The following is an 18,231-nucleotide window of genomic DNA, read 5'->3' as shown; positions in this document are numbered from 1 at the left end:
ACCCCCGACAACCAGTCCCGAAACCCCCTTACTGCAACCATGCAAAAGTTTCTCGACCCGCTTCTCCCGCAACCGCGGACCACCACCCAAGGAAAAACCAACATCCCCTCCCCAAGCGATTCCCTCCGCGAGTTTTCCACCACATCCCTCGATCTCCTCACTCAACTCTTGACCCGACTCCCCGGTACACTCCCTACCGACTCCTGGCTTCGGGACCAAGCAGTTCTCATCCAAACCTTCCCTCCTTCTCTCCTACACCCCAAATGCAGCGGACTAATCTCCCGCGTCGCCGCATCCCTCTCTTCGCTTCGCCTCGGCGAAACCAAAGCCGTACTATGCGACACCCACAAACCTCTAAACCCCTATCTCATCCGCAAGATATTCCTCGAACTAACCGCCGAATGCACCACTCGTCTGCGACGACTTACTACTGAAACCCCTCTCGAACAATTGCCGGTCAATGTTCAAGAATTCGTTCTTCGAATGAAAAAGCTCAATAGTATCTGGATGCAGCCCGAATTTTATCGTCAAGCATATCAAGTGCAGCCATCCGACCCGCGCTACGAACGAGTAGCATCGGGTTGTGAAGCCTGTATTCTCGCTACCATTGGAGGCGATCAATCCATCATCCGCGATCTCTTTGCCTCGATCTGGGGCCGCAGAAAGAAGAATAAGCAAATGGATGGCTGGATCGATGTAGTACGCGCATGGGCATCATGGCAAGAAGACTGCGAAGGCTTAACGCATGAATCTCAAGGACTCGGGAGAGAAATCTCTCGATGTCGCAAACATCTTCAGACACTTCGGAGAGATGCTCGACGAGAACGCTTAGCTGGAAACCACAACCCTTTCGATAGAGATAGCGAGGCCCAAACACTTCTTGGACACGATTTTCCTGAAGAGGATAGAGAGGAAGACGGAGATGTTGAGAATGAAATTATAGATTTCTATGCAAATATGATGTCGAGAACATCTCTCGCAAACACATCAAGCCATAATTCACATCCGGCAGAAGGAGTCCATGCCGCTTTCCGCGACACCGTAGTCTTCACCGACGGCTTTTTTCACAACGCATCCAGACCCATCAAAGCAAGAAGTCCAACCCTCTATTCTCGCAGCGTATACAACTCTTCTCAACTTTCCTACTCCGGAGTCGAAGCCGAAGAGCGCGCTAGCGCCTATCGAAAACTCGTCGGAACCCCAGAGAATGCCGCCGCCGCCGAATCCGAAGCCGAAGAAGAAGACGAACCTCGTTTCACAAATCCATTTGCAGATCCACCAGCAAGAAACAATCGACCTGCTTATCGCGGAAGCCATTATGAGAATCCACGAGCATCACCTTCGCCTCCTTCTCCTCGTACTACGAGACATGAAAACGAGAATAGACCCAAACAAAAGCACGCACCGCATCATCGACGTCCTGACCCTCAAGTAAATCCTTTCACACGAAAATCACATGTTGTTCACCCTGAAGGTAAGCGCGGTGATCGAGAAACTAGAGTCAGTGATTTCATGATCTAGAGTGTAGAGAAAAGAGAGATTTGGGGTATGAAACAAGAGAGGAGTAATCTCCTTCTCACAACATAGAATTTCTTTTGTAAATTTTCTTTTGTTAGAAATCCACTCGCGAGAATTTCCTTTGTCAATACTATACAATATAAACACACTTCCTTATATGCCCTGCCTAAGACCTTAATTAAGTGATAACCGATCCTAATCCATGCTTCTCCTTCGCAATCGTGAAATTGCATCCATTCAATCCCTTAATCTATTCTTTCTCTTCATAAAGCTTCAGTAACGCCGGTCTAAATGCCGCTATTTTCGAAAAATCAGATATCTTAACCCTCATATAATCGAATGCAACAATGGCAACTTGATCTGTAACTTCACTGTCCATAACTGGTATCTTTTGATATCTCTGAGAAAAGTGAGTGAGTAAAATACGCCTTGCTCCCATACCCTTGCCAATATTCATTGCTTCCGAAGTTGTGGAATGTTTCTTGGCAATAGCATCACCTTGAAGTTCATCATCGAATGTAGCCTCGTGAATCAGCAATGTTGCACCTTTACCAATCCTGACAAAGTCTTGTGAAGGTCGACAATCACCCGAGTAAGCAACCTTGAATCCATTGGGGAAATTCAATGCAACAGCCAAAGCACCATGACAATGGCTTACTTGACAAGCTTCAATAGACGAAAGACCAAATGCTTTCGTTTTTTCTGGTGTGAATTCTTCGTAAAGGTTATTGACTGCAGGAGTCATTTCAACGAGCTCCAGTCTCTCAAATCCATAATTCTCGACCTCTGAGTATTCCGTTAACCAATGAATCATACCATGGTCTGATGCTACGGCAAGTTTATTATTTCTTGTCGCTTCATTCTTAGATGTTTCTTCATGCCACGCTTTAATGACTGAAGTAGTACCGAGATGATGATCGGCGTGAAGATGACTGATCCAAATTGCTTTGAGACTAGAGAGTACACCTGGTAGTTCTTTGCCAAATACTCTCTTCAATTGACCAAGAGTATTCTCACCAGCGTCGAATAGGTAATCACCATATTCTGGAATTCGAAGTAGAGTGGCTGAAACATTTCGATACTTTGAAGGTAATGCCGAACCAGTTCCGAGAGTAATAACTTCTGCATCCTTGCATGGTATATCTTTTTGAACTTCATCAAGCTTTGCTTGATACTCTGGACTCATAATCTCTTTTCTAGCTGCGTTTGCTAGAGCAAGAACTTCAGGATCTGTTTCCTTTGCCACCTGCTCTGTATCAAGATAAGGGATGCACTTGTCATCTTGAATCTCGAATTTTGGTTCGAGTAGCATTGTTTTCCCTAATTTTGCCTTGAAATATGGTACAGGCTGGGATGGTGGCTCGGATGTATTACTGAATGCAGGAATTGGGAAACGTTCGGAATCGAGGAGGTGTAGACGAATAGCTTGCGCGGCGGCCGAGCTGAATGCAAGATAATTTGGGCAATTATCTTGAGAGGAGACAATGTGAGCAAGTTCTTTGCGCTCTTCCATGAACTCTTGTATCCTGGGGTCAGCTAAAACGCCAGGACCCAAGATCCATATTATTAATTTAACTCCTGCCATGACCTCTTTTGCTTTCCATTCTTCACGTGTAAGTAGACCTTTAATATAAGAGGCATCAGGTATTTCGAGAACTGCAACTCCAGTACCTTCTTTGCTCACTCCCAAAACTTGTTCTGGAGTGACAGTGGTACCGTCGGTCGCAATCACACTTCTTCCCGCTGCCAAAGTTCGATAATCAGCACCTTTCTGGACATTCAATCTCTCGGCTTCCTTGGGATTGAACTTTCCACGCTGAGTATGGTTCTTGATGATATATGAGACTGAACTGGTAGAGGGTTTAGTCGGAGGTAAAGATTCGACCAGTGCTCCTGGCCAAGGTTTCCGAGTAAGGACTTCAATATCGGGAACTTCTTGATTTCCTCCGGGTTTAGGTCCTTGATATCTTTGTATCTTACCATCTGAGTTTCTAACAAAGATGGTGGCAGGCATTCTGACATCCTTAAGCTTCATGGAATACAAAGTATCTAGCTTCCAATCAGAGTCAAACATAGAAGATACGACAGACTTTCGTATTTGATGTTCATTATCCTCCTTATCCCTGAGTTCTTGGGCTTCCTTAAGCTCAAGTTCCTTGCTCTTTTCAGCAAGAGAGCCATCCAGAGAATCATCCGAAAACTCATCGTGACTTCTCTTCCCACGACGCTTCGCAGTTCCTTCCGCTTTAATAGCCATAGCCCAGACCTTGATATTTTCGTCACTCCATGAAGGGTCCCAATTCGTTCTCTGTTCTCTCTCCGGTCGATATTCGTTTGTATATAACGGCATCCCATTTCTGAAAACGAATCTCCTAGCCGTCGCAAGTAGATGAGTCAAGTTTTCTCCTCCATGTATATTCAAAAAGGCCTTGTCGGGTTTCTCAGCGCGTCCTCCTTTCTTTTGCGATTTCGCGTTTGCAACTTGGAACTGTGCCTCTCTTGAAGCACTGGTCGCATCTGCCAATGTCAAAATCATGCCCAATATTCCTCCAGTCGAAGCCCAATCCACCTTGCCAGTCATAAAAACCTCCCCAACTTTCATCAACCCGATCTTGCCTTGCACACATGCTCTTTGAGTTCCCTCTGCAATATTTCCAATCAAGTATCTCTTGTTATCAAAATGTAAAAGTAATGAAGTCCCAGGCGTATCCACCGTGGGAGTTGTGAGGAATTGGATATAATTGCGCATCTTGGTTAAATCTCCTGGTCGATGAAGGCGATTGCTACTATTGATCAATGGTCTCCTGTATTTTGCGCTGCGATATACATTCCCCGGATTTTCCTTGAGAATAAGAGACCGCTTTACATTCACAACATTCGGAAGCGTGTGAGATGAGTCTGGAGAAACTCTTAGATTGTCGTTATTCTCTAAAATATATTGAGTGGGCAAGGGAGATAATCTTGCTGGATGTGGAGGAAAACTATACCCCTCTTTTCTTGGGAAGGTTTTCAGTGCTTCGTGAAGTGATTTTCTAAGACCTCGAAATCTAGATTTGAGATTCAACCTTGTGATTGATGAGAATTTCTGCATTAAGCTGGAAGCAAATGTCACTTCATATTCTTGTTGCAGTTACAGAATTCGTGATCAGATAAATAGGTACTTGTAAAAAATTATGACGGATTTCATGAAATTATACGGTAGCCGAGACAGCATCATATAGCATTCAATATCAGGAAAATTGTTGTGAACACTATCTAGATAGTACTGACCTAGTACCTACCTACCTACCTAGGTAGCTAGACAGACTATAGCATGCACTCTAATCACTCAAAAACATTCGAGAAAAGTAAACCTCCAAATAGTGTTATGTACTAGGTATTTGTTAAAATCCTATGTGATGAGATTCATTTTGAAACCAACGATGCTCTCAACATTATAGTAAGCTAAGCGTTAACTTGCTGGAACTCCATCCTGTGTCTATTTTCTGAAAGTAATCAAGACGCCCAGATTGTTTCCGGGAGCAGAATATTTATGTAAAATAATACAAAAGTCATTACCACCGCGATCCGCTGCTAAACTAAACAAATAGTGCAGAGTAAAAAGATATCCCCATGCTCCATGCCATTTACGCCGTCATAGTTCATTAATCGCTCAATGATGCCTCTGTGGTGCCACAAATGTCCCGCTTTGCCTTTGTAACCTAATTTTCGCTGCTTCCGTACCGTCATCTGCTGTTGCAGCTTCCTTAAACCACGGATGTTGAAGCGCCTCCTTGGCGGTGATACGTTCGTTTGGATCATAGACGAATATCTTTCTCAGTAGATCTAGGAAATTCTTGCTAAATTTCGACTGATCCTTAATGATTTCCTATGATTTTATTAGTAAGGTTTGCTAAGTAACATTCGGAATAACTTACATGTAATGGTTTCATCGCCTTCACAAATCGCCGTGAAGCCCTTGTGGTGTCAGCAGATGGGTACTCGAGTCTCAAGCGCTTGAAATATCTGAGAAATCACATCAGTATGAACATTTTTTTAGGGAAGATTCCAGGGTACTCACTTTTGAGCTGGATTTCCTCCGTTTCGTTTTGCCATAGTGTTGACTTGTTGAACGAGATGGGTATCTATTTTTTTATCGACTACCGCTTCCATCATGGCCAGATGCTCCAGGTTATCATGTGTTTGGAAAAGGGCATCGCCCGTAAAGAATTCGACAAGTATACATCCAATACTCCAGATATCACATGGGAACGACCAACCAAGACCAAGAATAATTTCAGGAGCTCGGTAATGACGTGTAGATACGACAGATGAGTGATATTCATCCTGAAAAGTTGCGGAACCAAAATCAATGAGTCGAATCTCTGTATCCAGAAGAACTTTCCGCTGTGCCGCTTGCCGTGTAACTGTGCTTGAAGAAGAAGGAATTTTGCGGCTGTACGTAAAAGCTTGATATGCACTGTTGCATAACAAGATATTCTCCGGCTTGAGATCTGTGTGAATTAAGTTTAAGTCGTGGAGAACTGGTCCAGTGTTAGCTAGTGACTTTTTATTCATGGCAAGATACTTACAGGCAACACTCGTAAACAACTGTCGCGCAAAATGTTGAATCTGGGAATTGGGAAAGGGTACAAAGGAATTGCCCTTCAAGAAATCGAAAACACTCTGTCCCAAAAGATCCATGACTATGCATATATGCCCTCTGTAATCGAAACAATCCCGAAGATGTATACATCTGTTTCGGTTCTCACGATCATTTGCTTTGAGTGTTGAGAGGACTCGTAACTCGATTTTCGAAGCATCCCGATATTTCTGCACAGAGCGAATGATCTTGATAGCAACACATTTATCATTTTGAAGATCTTTAGCTTGTACAACCTTTCCAAAGGTTCCTTGACCAAGTAATTTCTGAACCTGGTCTGATTTCTTATTAGTCTGTACAAAGTATTGGATGAACCCATGGAAACTTACATTGTGTTGTTAGGTGAGTTTCTGGAACAACGATATAATGACCATCGTCATCATCGATTTTAGTATTCTTAGTATAAGAATTCTTCACATATGTTAGCTTTCGATCGTACTAGGGAAAGCATCAAGACTTACATCCGCAATCGGTCGTACTGGGACATCGCGAGATTTTATGGGTGGCTTGGGAGGTGGTATGTAGTTGGTGAATGCATCCCCATTGATTTCTAGTTCTTTCCGCTTGGCTTCATTCGCAATTTGCAATCGAGTATTGGTCCTTTTCCTCTTTTGCCCTATAACTTCCGCAGCCTCGTACCCATTTTGCCCATTGGATGAATGTGAACCAAGGGATGTAGCGGCGGTTGTATGAACTGCTGATGTTGTGCGATCGGTGGATATTGTGGAACCGGAACCCGATTCTGATTTGTAGTGTGGACTCGGATCGATCGAGGGGTCAAGTTGGTATATGGGATCATATGCATCATTGCGTTTTCTCTTCTTCGCCGCATGGCCATTATTCGCTGCCACGGCAGAATTGTTGGCTTGAATATGTGAAGAAACGTCCAAGGAGGGTTCTGGGGATTCAGAACTATCGATGACAATTACCTCTTTAGGTAAACCATTCTCGTAGAATTTATCCCAGTCTGGTTGTCTCTCCTTGGACCTTTGTCTCTTGTGCGGGGGAGGCGCTTGCGACGAGGTAGAAACCATGGCTGCGGGCTTTTTTGGAGATTTTTTAGACTCGACTTTTGCAGGATGTGAGGGTAGTTGAGTCAACTTTGGAGGAGGAGCTACACTCGACGATATGCTATTACTCGACGAGTTGGTCGGAAGGGTGTAAGAGATGCCCAAACGGCTATTTCCGTTCAACAGACCGTTGCTCGCTCGATATTGGTGGTTTGATTGATAATTCTGATGATGTGAGTATCCGTAATTGGGATGATGGGGAGGTAAAGTCGATGGAGTCGACATGGCACAATGGCAAGTAGTAATCGCTTCGACCCTGGGGTGGGCTCAGACTTTATCACGTCCAAATTTTTGAAGTATTTGGATGATTTAAGATGAATTCTCGAGATCAAAAGGATCCGAGCATCGAGTCCAATATGGAAGAGTATGAGTTGATTGTTGTAATGTAGAAGAAATGCGCGATGATGTATGAAGGAGTTGACGGTTGACGTTGGAAGTGGATGATGGATGATGGTCTAAGGTAATTCTTTCTATCTTTCCGACCGTATCGCGCTGGGTTCGAAATGTCAAATACGCGACATTTCTCGAAGGAGGGTGGATTATATTGACTTGATAGGTAGGTTTGGATGTGTTAAATTTCCAGATGCAAGAAAATATTGTTGGATATCTTTTCGATAAAGTTGGGGTGCTCTGAGAGAATTAGAAATAAGCACTTCTTTCCAGTTTTCTGAACTTGATGGCACTGGCGTTTCTTGCGGGTGGTTCAAGATCGCTTATGACTTAGCAAGGACTGTATTGTATGATTTTCAAGTAAAGTAAAGTAAAGTTAATTGAATTGGGTGGTGAATTCTTTTGGTTTGTTCCACTACGACCAGCACTACTGTACTCGGAAACTATAATAATCATAATAATAATAATAATAATAATAAGTGAACCGTTCAACTCGATTGATTCACTGGATTCATGTTTGACCATTTGTTAAATTTCTTTCTCTTCTTTTCTTCACTCTACCTATGTATTCCTTCCTCTCTTTCTCTTTCTTCCCTCTCTTTCTTCTTCTTCATCATTTCTTCCCTCGATTTTGAATCATGAAAAATGATAATACATTGAGGTATCTATCTATCTATCTATCTATCTATCTATCTACCTGATGAATTACCCAATGAGTGATCAAAGAAAAGTGTCTGTTCATGGTCAGTCTATATCAAATGATTGGATTTTACCTGCTCCGGACTAGGGAGGTATCTCGATTCACTCACTCATGATTGAGGGCATCTCAATTTAGGAAGAATACCTACCTAGGTACAGAGAAAAACAGGTCAAACCATGATATTCTCTTTTGGGTCTATTAATTCACATCATTGAATTATTGAAATCATCCTTCTTCATATAATAAAACTATTGTGATCTTATAAATACATCCATTAGATACCTAGGTATTTACGTACCCAGCTAATCATTCACTCTTGGTACATTCATTTACCTTCCTCACATACCGACTTTTACCAAGTACAGAGCTATAATTCATTCCCCTCAAGTCGAAAAGGCTTTATTAGTCCCTTGTCCCAAGAGAATTATACTTCATGCCAACCGACTATCATGTCAATATGAAGTTATCCCATTCGCCATGCTCCATTTCCCCTGTATCATACGTTCTGTCAATATGTAGTGTAGGATAGCGAGCGACCTCCCTCCCTCCATTCTCAAATGTACCTAGGGAGATACTAGGGATGGACTGCAACTTACAAGCCCTTTCTGCATGCCACGACTAATCTTACCCATCTAGCCATCTTTACCCCGATGTGACGATGTCACTTTCTTTGAAAAAGTCCTTCCATTCATATATCTATGTAGTCAGTCACATCACATCACTTAAAACACTTCTGAGAAAAGCCGGTGGTTCTCCCCTCAATTCATCCAGAAGCCTTCCTATTCATTCATTTTGGCCAATCCTTTATCAGTGGAACCAACCCCCCTCCGTTATTCTTACATTGACTGAGTTGATGAATGCATGATCCAAGTCTAATAAGTCCTGTCATCATGCTTCACAAAGAAAGAAAAAAACAACCTCACAAACCCACAAACCTACTGCCTAGAAAAGCTCAGCCCAAGGAAAGCCAACACTGTAACATTTTGCAGGATATATATTAGATCGGGAAGATCCTTAAGCCCATAATAGTAACAAAAGTTATTTTTGCAGTAGTATTTCTAATTTCTCAATCTATTCAAAATTCCACACTGGTTCAACCTTTTACTTTTCTGTGCAATTGCCACTGAAATTTCCATCCATTGTTCTACTTCGAAAATCATCCGCTTGATAGAAACCCCTCGATCTTCTTTATCTCATGTGGCAATTGTCATAGGCGAGGTATGGAGGGATCATCATTGCAACTTGTTTCTCGTAATAGATGCGAACAGAAAAATATTACTTACTGTACTCACATGAGTTTGAGTTTCGAACGAATATCCTAAACAATTCTAGAAAGACCTGCTGAGATACAGATATAAAAATCCGTGCTCATGAACCAATTTAATGGTCGTGCGGGATGTGTGATCGACGAACAAGGGGATCCCGTTGGTCTTTGAGTCGGCAATCACGTGCCCAAGAGACACTTAATTCAAGAAGGGGTGAGAAGCGAAATGTTATACAGCCTCAGCTGAATTGTTATCTATGTGTTATTTGTATTTTCTTCTATTGGTATCAGATTCCTGTGCAGTGTAGCCATGAACGCCATGCTCTATGCTTTCTTTAATCAATATCCCGCCAGTAGATCTCTCGGTGGGGTTAAAATAGAACTCGAGCCGCATGATGGACCTTTGAAAATTGTGGTGGAATAAGGCCGAATTGTGTCTTGGAAATATAAAATTCGAGTCATTCAATGATGTCTTCATATTCCTCTGTTGAAAACCACCTTTCCACCCTCTCCGCCCTTGCCCCAGAATTCCTCCTCTAACGTTGATGCATCTACGCTTTGGCGTTGAGGGAAGGCCGCTAGAGCTAGAGGTAGAGCAAATAAACTAGTACCAAGAATGAGACCCAGATTGATCGGTAATGTGAGTCTAGGGTTTCTAATGAGAAACTGCTTCTTCTGTAATCTCACCAAAATTAATGCTGGAATAACCATAATTGGAGAACTGTTCAAAACTCGACTGATAGCTGTCTCCGAGACGGCAATAGTGGCTGCTTTCTTGCTCTTGCCCAATGAAGCAACCTCGGACTCAGATTTGCCCTCTGCTGCAAGCTTTACCTTATCCGATTCTGAGAGAACTGGGTAGACATCAATGCCTTTTCTAATTTCTTCTCCTCGCATCAAGAAAACATTCAATGCTCCAGCACTTGCAACGGCAGCGAAGGGCACCAATCTTCCAAGAATCATCTTGGTGCCTGGGCTGACTTTCTTTAATCTTGGAACAAGAGCATTGAGACCAAGTGCAACAGAGCAAGAAGCTCCAACTGCGAGAAAGTAAGATTGTGCAATTTTTGAGGTTGAGAGAGGTGTGGATTTGTTGGCATTGGCATTGTTGATAGCCACATTAAGAGATTGATTTGTAATTTGCCATAACAATGTTCCTGTCGTCTGCCAGCTGTTAGCAATGGGATATTTCTACAGAACTTCTGAGAGAGCTTACTCCCAATCCTGGTGTAAGCATTCCTGCTGTAACTACCAAATTCGACAAGACGAAGCATGACATTCGAAATGGAAGGAAAACTGGAGTGCCGGTATCTAGTAATATGAGCCTTCCATCCAGTACTTTCGCAGATTCTCACAAACCCGGATGTAATGTTGAATCGACAATCTTTTTCGCATTCCATAACTGCGGAGTCATTTCATGGATCTTCCCCTGTTTATAACTCGAAATGAGACTTTTCGCATGCTCCAATCCGGCGCTGTCGACCAACAATGTTCTGTTCAATAGTCAGCATATGATGTTGTATACTTTCAAAACGGCCACGATGGAGTGTCTAAAAGAAAGTGTGAGCACCTTTTTGGTGAAAACACACAACAAATTCCTCCTCACCTAGGGTCTGAAATGGCCGCAGAATGCATTACCCGTCCCCAGTATGTACTGAGATCATACTGAGAAGCGGGTAATTCTCGATTGCCTGGAAGAGAGGCAGACATTGTTCTGGTCCTTGAGTCACTGTATGGTGTGAAGAAACCTCGAATTGAGGTTGATATAAGACCTCGATATAGATGGTACTGGGGGCAAAATGATTTCGGATCCGAATTATCAATAGTAAGCCACTCGCAGATTCATAGAATACATAAAGGCCGCAGAATTGGTGAATTAAGTCTTTCGAGTTGTCTTCGCGGGAAACCCCAAATTATTTATTTTTGGTGCTCTGACTCCGCTTTCGCTTCACCTGTTGATCGGGATTTCTTCTCCAGGAGCGAAGATAAGGTCTCACCACAAAACAAAGCATATCACACAAAGGATTTATTACTTCTGAACAATAATTATTAAATTGTTTGATAATGAAATTTGCCTATCTGAAACTCCTTGGCGGTTTAGTCATTATATTCTATTTAATGTATTAGCAACCAACAGACCCTTGTGTTCTTAAGAAGTCTTGACATACGAAAAAGTACCTATCTAGAGGTTTATCGAATGAAGGGGTCCAGTAGACACCATTCTGGGCGAGAAGTGACCTCGGTCTCATTGACATCTTGATACTTGATAATGATATTCAAGGCTCATCGATCCGAATTTGCTGAACACTTAAGTGACCAGTCATGAGGATCTTGTCAATGGCGGGGTGAAATTTGAAGAGGATATGAGTACGATGAATGGCAATGATGCACAAGTACGAGCAAAGTACATATTGTGCCGAAATACAGATGCATAGTACAGACCGCGTGTTGCGTTGCGAATCTCGAAATACCGGTACGATAATGCACTGGGCTACCTGCAGGTCTAGGTTTGTTATAGACCTCCGTACATCAATTAACACGCGTTCAATATGCATTTGTGTAGCTATCAAAAGCTGGTCAACGCAAGTGTCGACAAGTCAGAGAATTGATGCATCGATCACCAAAGAACTCAATCCAAATGCAACAGTCCACTCACGGCTTTTACCACAAAAAATACTTGGCATTTACTAAAAGGACAGTATTGTGTATAAATGAGCTCCTATAATGGATTGGTATCGGTTTTCTGGTCATTCGCCCTCAAGTATCTAAACATGTAATCTTACCTAGGCATAAGTTTGAACTTTCAGCGAACATCTCAAAGTGCGGCATCTGCAGCTTTTACCAACCTTTAAATCAGGTCACGACTTCTCATCGTGAACATGATATGTCAATCATGTACTTTATTGTGTACTACCGTACGACTTGATCTCATGTTGTAACCAACATGGCTGGCGGAACAACCACAACGTTCAGCATTCTCCAGCAGCCAGCACACCAGCGATCTAGAATCACACTAACCGTCCTCAACCACCAGTTTCGTATGAATGTCATACTTTAGACACTGTACCAAGCTTAACTCAGCAACTCATCTCCGTTGCAATAATTCCGGCCAACTTTCAGATATGCAACAAAAGACAGAATAACCAGCACTTGTACAAGTAAACGCCACGGAATCTTGAAGCGAGCCTGTCAATACTTGACACCTGACCATTTGTACCTTTTTGATGCAAGAAAGTGGTCAAAGAAAATTTCTCTGCCTTTCTTTTGCCATCGCCGAGAATTCTTCGTGGTACCGAAGCCTGGACTCTTCCGCGGAAATCAAAAGATATCTCACCCGATGTTTTTCGACTTGTCCGAGGTATCCGAATTAGCATCGTAATATTAGTATATGATGATGTATTTGACTGAGTAGAAGAACTGGTCTATTCTTGATCTTACCTTCGATGTTCCGTTCGATACTACCCTCTTGGCAGTATGTGCCGTCCAGTGTTACATTTCCATGTTGATACTCCGAATCAGCCAAAATGTTACTTTGTCATATCGGCGAACAATATCATGCCATTGTATGCCAGTGGAGATTACGCAAATATGAAAGTGATGCGTTTATCTCATCCGTCAAGTTTTTGTCACTCTCAAGCGAGAAATAGTCAATATAAATTATGCCTATGGTTGTGTCAGTATGATGGATCAAACCGGATGATTACTATTGTATTCGAAGAGAACCCTATGAGCATTGCTGTCAGGCCTACATGGCCCCGAAATAAGTAGCAGTATCTCTGCATGCTCCCACCAGGCCTACAAAATGCCATTGGCATTTCACAACCAAGCGGTCAGTCGCGTTCGGGAGAGAATCAGTCTCGAATGAAATATAACCAATGGAAGCTCATTCTAGCCAATTGTCATACCCAGCTATTCTATCAAGCATTATCTTCAAGAACACTCACCCTCATAGCCAATACCATGAGCGAATACAACCTACGTAATCTACAGATGTATATATCATACCAAGTTAACTATTTTTTCAAGAGTTGCACATTTACTTCCATGTAGCCTATTGTCCTCTCCAATTGATCTGACGACAACCCGACAGGAAACCCCCAAAAAGTTTTGTTGCATATCTGAATTTACGAAAAAGTACTTTTTGGGAGGTTGGTTTTTTTCTCAAATTTGCTTTTGTGCTAAGGAGATAGAACGTTACAGAGGCAGGTTTCCTACTACCTAGCCAATTTTGAGCTTGTTAGATCCCTCACATGAAGAGTTATTCCACTTTTAATATTGGTTAAGCACCATATATACTCAATCAGTTAGTCGAGCCTTGCTGCATATCTGTGTTTGGTCAAAAAGTACTACTGTTGGTGTCGCCGCTTCCTTGCAACAAAACGTCTTTATAGGGCTCAAGGTATGTCAATAGGAGGCGGCTATAGAGAACATGTACATGCCTTCTGGTCGAATACGGCTTGACTTGCTTATGGACACACGCATAATTCAAGCAACTGATTAGCTATCCAGAGTTTTGCTGCACGTCTGATACCAAAAATGCCCGGAATTAAAAGTACTTTTTGACTACCTTCAACTTCGAGCAGCTTTGCCACTCCAGAATAGGATACAGAGATAGGCTCCTGTAGACTTCATATATGCTCTCGGAAATATTGAATCTAAAGTTCTAGAAGAGTAACAGAATTCGGAAAGTTTTGTTGCACGTCTGATCAGAAGTCCTTTGGTGTTGAAAAGTACTTTTTGATAACATTGAGGAAACCGACCAAAAGTGTTTGTACTGAGAGACGAAGAGACGTGATACTATCTTTCTGGCGGAACAAAAACCAAACAATCGTGATCTATGTCAACGGAATTGAAACTGGCCAAACAGACATTAAGCCAAAAAGTTTTGTTGCACATCTGAAGTTCAAAAAGTACTTTCCAAGACGCCGGGAAAATCGACAAAATCCCGTTTTTGATCTCTACTACGACTGATTACAGATATAGATTATTTGTCTCCCGGTTTAACGCGAGCTTCCTATGTCTTTCCTACTCAAGATTATCTCTTTGAAAATAGCCATATATGCCCACCTAGGTGTGTGGAAGCGAAAGATTTGTTGCATATCTACAAAAAGATTTGGTCCTAAAAAGTGCTTTTTAAGAAGACCTAGAAGAAGATGGTTCAGCTCGTGCTGTTGCTATCTGGTAGGTACGAGTCTTAGCACCTGTAGCATTCGAATTTCTGATCGAATTTGGGAAAGCCTATTAGGCTTTTGTTGCATATCTGCAAAAGTAATTTTTATTATGCGTTCAGTATATCTACAAGAGAGGCCTTACAGTGACTTGGGGGTGTATACAATAAGTGATCTCACTTGAGCTGTACAACCCTAAAATACTTTTTTCCAGAATTGTGTCCCGAGCGTTGAAGAAGAATGAGAGCAATGGCATGTCCGGGAATGATTTCTTCAACTCAAAGAGAGCGAACTTCGTCAATGTGAATTTACCACTTCCAGGTTTACCTCGAATCCAGAAAACCCCATGCTTCTCTGGCAGTATGCTGTCGTTCAGCCACTCTAGGTATACTGAAGTTGTGAGTCACCATTTGCAGGTTCTGTAATGGCCGGACTTCACGTTGTTAGGACGATCGTCAATTTGATCGAAGCGTGGAAAATTGAAGATATCGCTCTTTGTCTGAGAGGACACAGTGCTGTGAGCCTCTGGTATCTGTGAATCAAACTTCCTTCGTTTCGCGGCTGGCTCTATATCTTCAGGCAGAAGCGAGATATTAGTGCAGTGTCGATACACAGAAGTCAGGTTCGAATTTTTACTTGATAAATTCTTGGTAACAGGACTGAGGTCTTACCGGTTAGGTTCCCCTGGATCTCACATTCCAGCCTCTTAAATGCCTCTTCCCTCGCCGTAGATAACTGACATGGATACTCCAAAAATATTGAGCAAACCGTATGCTGCATCTTCTTTTCTTGTCATGATTCGTTTTCCCGCCCACTTCTTTCTATCAGCAACGCTGAATTTTGATAGGTATTCCTCGGAGCGCCCCGGTAGCGATACCTGTAATCTCTTGTATCATCAACTTTAGAGAATCTTTATCCCCAAGCCTTTCACCATCTCGCGAAAAGAACTCGACTGATGTTGAAGCCAGGAGGCGCATTATACGACTTCGACTATGGAATGTCCAGGAACACAATTAGTGAAGGTAGGGCACACATCGAAGAGACAGTAGCGTATCGGAATTTCGCATTTCATCTTGATCAAAAAATGTATCGAGAACTTTTTGAAAAGCACAACCATCGTAAGACTGGGCAGGGAAAGCTTCGCGCTTCAGGAATGTCAGTGTGTGCCTCATAATGGGATATTTCAATATCACATCGTCTCCTTCAGCTTATCACTTGCCATGCGCAGGTTTTCCACAAAGGATTGGTATATTCTCATACGGTCATATTATAAGTAGATAGATCTATTGTTGGTAATAGCTCTACTCGCATATTGACAACATTAACACGAAGGAAAACAGTGCATCCGATAAATAAAAGATGGGATCTGCAGGACATTGCCAAGCTATTATGGGACTCTGCAATGATGGCAAAGTCTTGGGATCTTATTGAACTACGTTGTATCTACCCCGTAGAGAGGATGATTATTTGGATTGCTACGTTTAAAAGAAGCATCGCGTTAAAGATTGGATGGATGATAACGTTACGGGATTCCAGTGACTTCGATAATATCTGTTTACCTCCTACCTAAGCGCCACAGATTTAATCATTTAATATACATGAAAGGAGGCTGGCAGATTCTTTGAAACCCCCAGGATATTGCTGATGCTATGAGAGAAGCTGGGACCAGTGGCTGGGATATATAGTGAAGATAGAAATATTCATCTGGTGAGTTGGAGATACCAGCCCTTCTATACTACTTGGCTAGGAACATAGCAGTGGCAAATCCTGTCAGAGATGATGGCCTTGTGATGAGATGAAATTGATTCTAGAACACAGATGTGTATGTTAGGTTACAATGATGTACTGCAGAGTGATTGACCACAAGAATGTATATTAACTAAATACAAAGATTAAAATATATAATTATGAATAGGTACTCGAAGATAGTTGATTGTGATCGTGTTTCAGACACCTATAAATTCTCCGACGTTCAAGCCAAATAGACCGAGTCTCCTAATGACCGCTTCCATATGTAACGAGTTATCAAAACACGATGCACCATCAAAGATATGCCATCTGGGCTGATCACAATGTATTTCCTGCAGAGGTAGGGACAGTATTCTGGATCGATGAAACTGCAGCTGCCGAGGGAATGCTAGTCTTTCCTTTGAAGAGATAAAGGAAGCTCGTGTCTGAGTAGCTGAAGGCACCCGAGCTAGACAGACTATTTGAGACACAGTTACGACCAAGGTACGCCGCGCATTTGGACGCATCGGCAGGGTTCGAGGTGAATAGACGAATCGAAGAGCCTGCTTGCACCACCGTCGGGACGCTCGTGAAGTAGTTACCTTCGTACAGACCCATGCCGTTCTTGTCTCCTTCGAGTAGGTGACCGGAGTTGGAGGACCAGACATTGTTCACGGCGTGGAAAAGTGTGTTTCCAGAAAGTGCAGGGGTACGACCAGAAGTGTTATAGACGTAATTTTCTAATGAGGGTAGTGGTTAGCTCTATTTTCAGGGGGGTGAATTCGGGAGAGTCATACTGTAGAATGTAATTTGATCCCCTGATCCTACCAGCTCCAAACCCCAGTATGTGTGTCCGTCGCACGAAGCGGAGTGATCCGTCTTGCCATTGATAAAGCTGTTAGAGATTGTAACTGCGTTGTTGGCACCGGTGCCGAAGCTGTAGTGCTGACGGCCGAGACTAGATGTCTACGTCAAGCAAATATTAGTTGGTTTTACCTTCACTGCTAGCATGCCAGAGAAAACTCACAGTGACATGATCAATCCATATATTGTTAGTATCACTGAAAGTTAGCGCATCACCACCCCAGACGTACTTGGGGTTAAGATTGGTGATGGCGATGTTCTGGATGATGATGTTCGAGACGCCAATAAAACGCAAGCCTTTGCCGTTCAGCGTCGCGCCGTTCTTGCCGACAAGTGTCTTCTGTGACTTGACATTGATACCTTGATAACCAGCAGTATCGACAGACACGCTGTATGTTGGGCTCGAGCCGCATCCACCGAGGGTGTTAAGTAGCGCCTGTCCTCCATTCGAGGGCGTGCATGGATAGTTATTACAAGCTGTCAATGGAGTTGTGCCCTCTGATCCGACAAAATTGAAAGCTCCGGATATGACGATATTCTGGGGCTCGTCTGAGGTGAGGTAGGCCTTTAACTGCTCGATGGTGGTCGGATACACAACTGCTGCACTACCGCCACCCGTGACGGCAGAAGCCATGCCCATTGGTGTGCCTTTGACTATGGAAGAGATAGCTCGCTTCTCAGCGCTTTCGACTGGTGCGGCCACTACCAAAGTACTGAAGGCCGCTAGCATCACTGCCGAAATGAACCTTAAGTTCGTCATCGTGTTTGTTGAAGAGAAGAAAAAAAGAGTGTGAGTAATGAACGTGAAAGAGAGTGAGTAGGTTGATTCTTCCAAACAAGTTGTGCAATCTCATGTCCCCCGCCGCCGACTTTGTACTTTTCAATTT

General features: G+C 42.8%; 5 protein-coding genes across 5 annotated transcripts; 1 reads left to right on the top strand and 4 right to left on the bottom strand.

Moving 5' to 3' along the window:
- Nucleotides 1-39: 39 nt before the first annotated feature.
- Nucleotides 40-1,521, top strand: EAF01_007315 (uncharacterized protein; the record flags this gene model as incomplete). The annotated part of the gene is made up of 1 exon (XM_038915570.1): nucleotides 40-1,521. One exon carries the CDS (start codon nucleotides 40-42, stop codon nucleotides 1,519-1,521), a length of 1,482 nt encoding a protein of 493 aa, XP_038769208.1.
- A 247-nt stretch (nucleotides 1,522-1,768) lies between these two features.
- On the bottom strand, nucleotides 1,769-4,267 carry EAF01_007314 (uncharacterized protein; the record flags this gene model as incomplete). Its single annotated transcript, XM_038915569.1, has 1 exon — nucleotides 1,769-4,267. One exon carries the CDS (start codon nucleotides 4,265-4,267, stop codon nucleotides 1,769-1,771), a length of 2,499 nt encoding a protein of 832 aa, XP_038769207.1.
- A 903-nt stretch (nucleotides 4,268-5,170) lies between these two features.
- EAF01_007313 (uncharacterized protein) lies at nucleotides 5,171-7,455 on the bottom strand (the record flags this gene model as incomplete). The annotated part of the gene is made up of 6 exons (XM_038915568.1): nucleotides 5,171-5,386; nucleotides 5,436-5,523; nucleotides 5,579-6,041; nucleotides 6,090-6,437; nucleotides 6,490-6,571; nucleotides 6,622-7,455. 6 exons carry the CDS (start codon nucleotides 7,453-7,455, stop codon nucleotides 5,171-5,173), a joined length of 2,031 nt encoding a protein of 676 aa, XP_038769206.1.
- Nucleotides 7,456-10,058: 2,603 nt separating this feature from the next.
- On the bottom strand, nucleotides 10,059-11,294 carry EAF01_007312 (uncharacterized protein; the record flags this gene model as incomplete). The annotated part of the gene is made up of 4 exons (XM_038915567.1): nucleotides 10,059-10,748; nucleotides 10,801-10,895; nucleotides 10,944-11,077; nucleotides 11,191-11,294. 4 exons carry the CDS (start codon nucleotides 11,292-11,294, stop codon nucleotides 10,059-10,061), a joined length of 1,023 nt encoding a protein of 340 aa, XP_038769205.1.
- A 5,311-nt stretch (nucleotides 11,295-16,605) lies between these two features.
- On the bottom strand, nucleotides 16,606-18,231 carry EAF01_007311 (uncharacterized protein). Its single transcript, XM_038915566.1, has 3 exons — nucleotides 17,508-18,231; nucleotides 17,278-17,446; nucleotides 16,606-17,220 (listed from the first exon to the last, which is right to left on the bottom strand). Exons 1-3 carry the CDS (start codon nucleotides 18,102-18,104, stop codon nucleotides 16,820-16,822), a joined length of 1,167 nt encoding a protein of 388 aa, XP_038769204.1. The 5' UTR covers nucleotides 18,105-18,231; the 3' UTR covers nucleotides 16,606-16,819.

This window comes from Botrytis porri (genome assembly GCF_014898465.1).
Source record: "Botrytis porri strain MUCL 3234 chromosome Unknown BPOR_009, whole genome shotgun sequence".
Classification (NCBI taxonomy): Eukaryota; Fungi; Ascomycota; class Leotiomycetes; order Helotiales; family Sclerotiniaceae; genus Botrytis; species Botrytis porri.
Note: the sequence above shows the minus strand (reverse complement) of the source record. Positions and strands in the feature narration are given on the sequence as shown.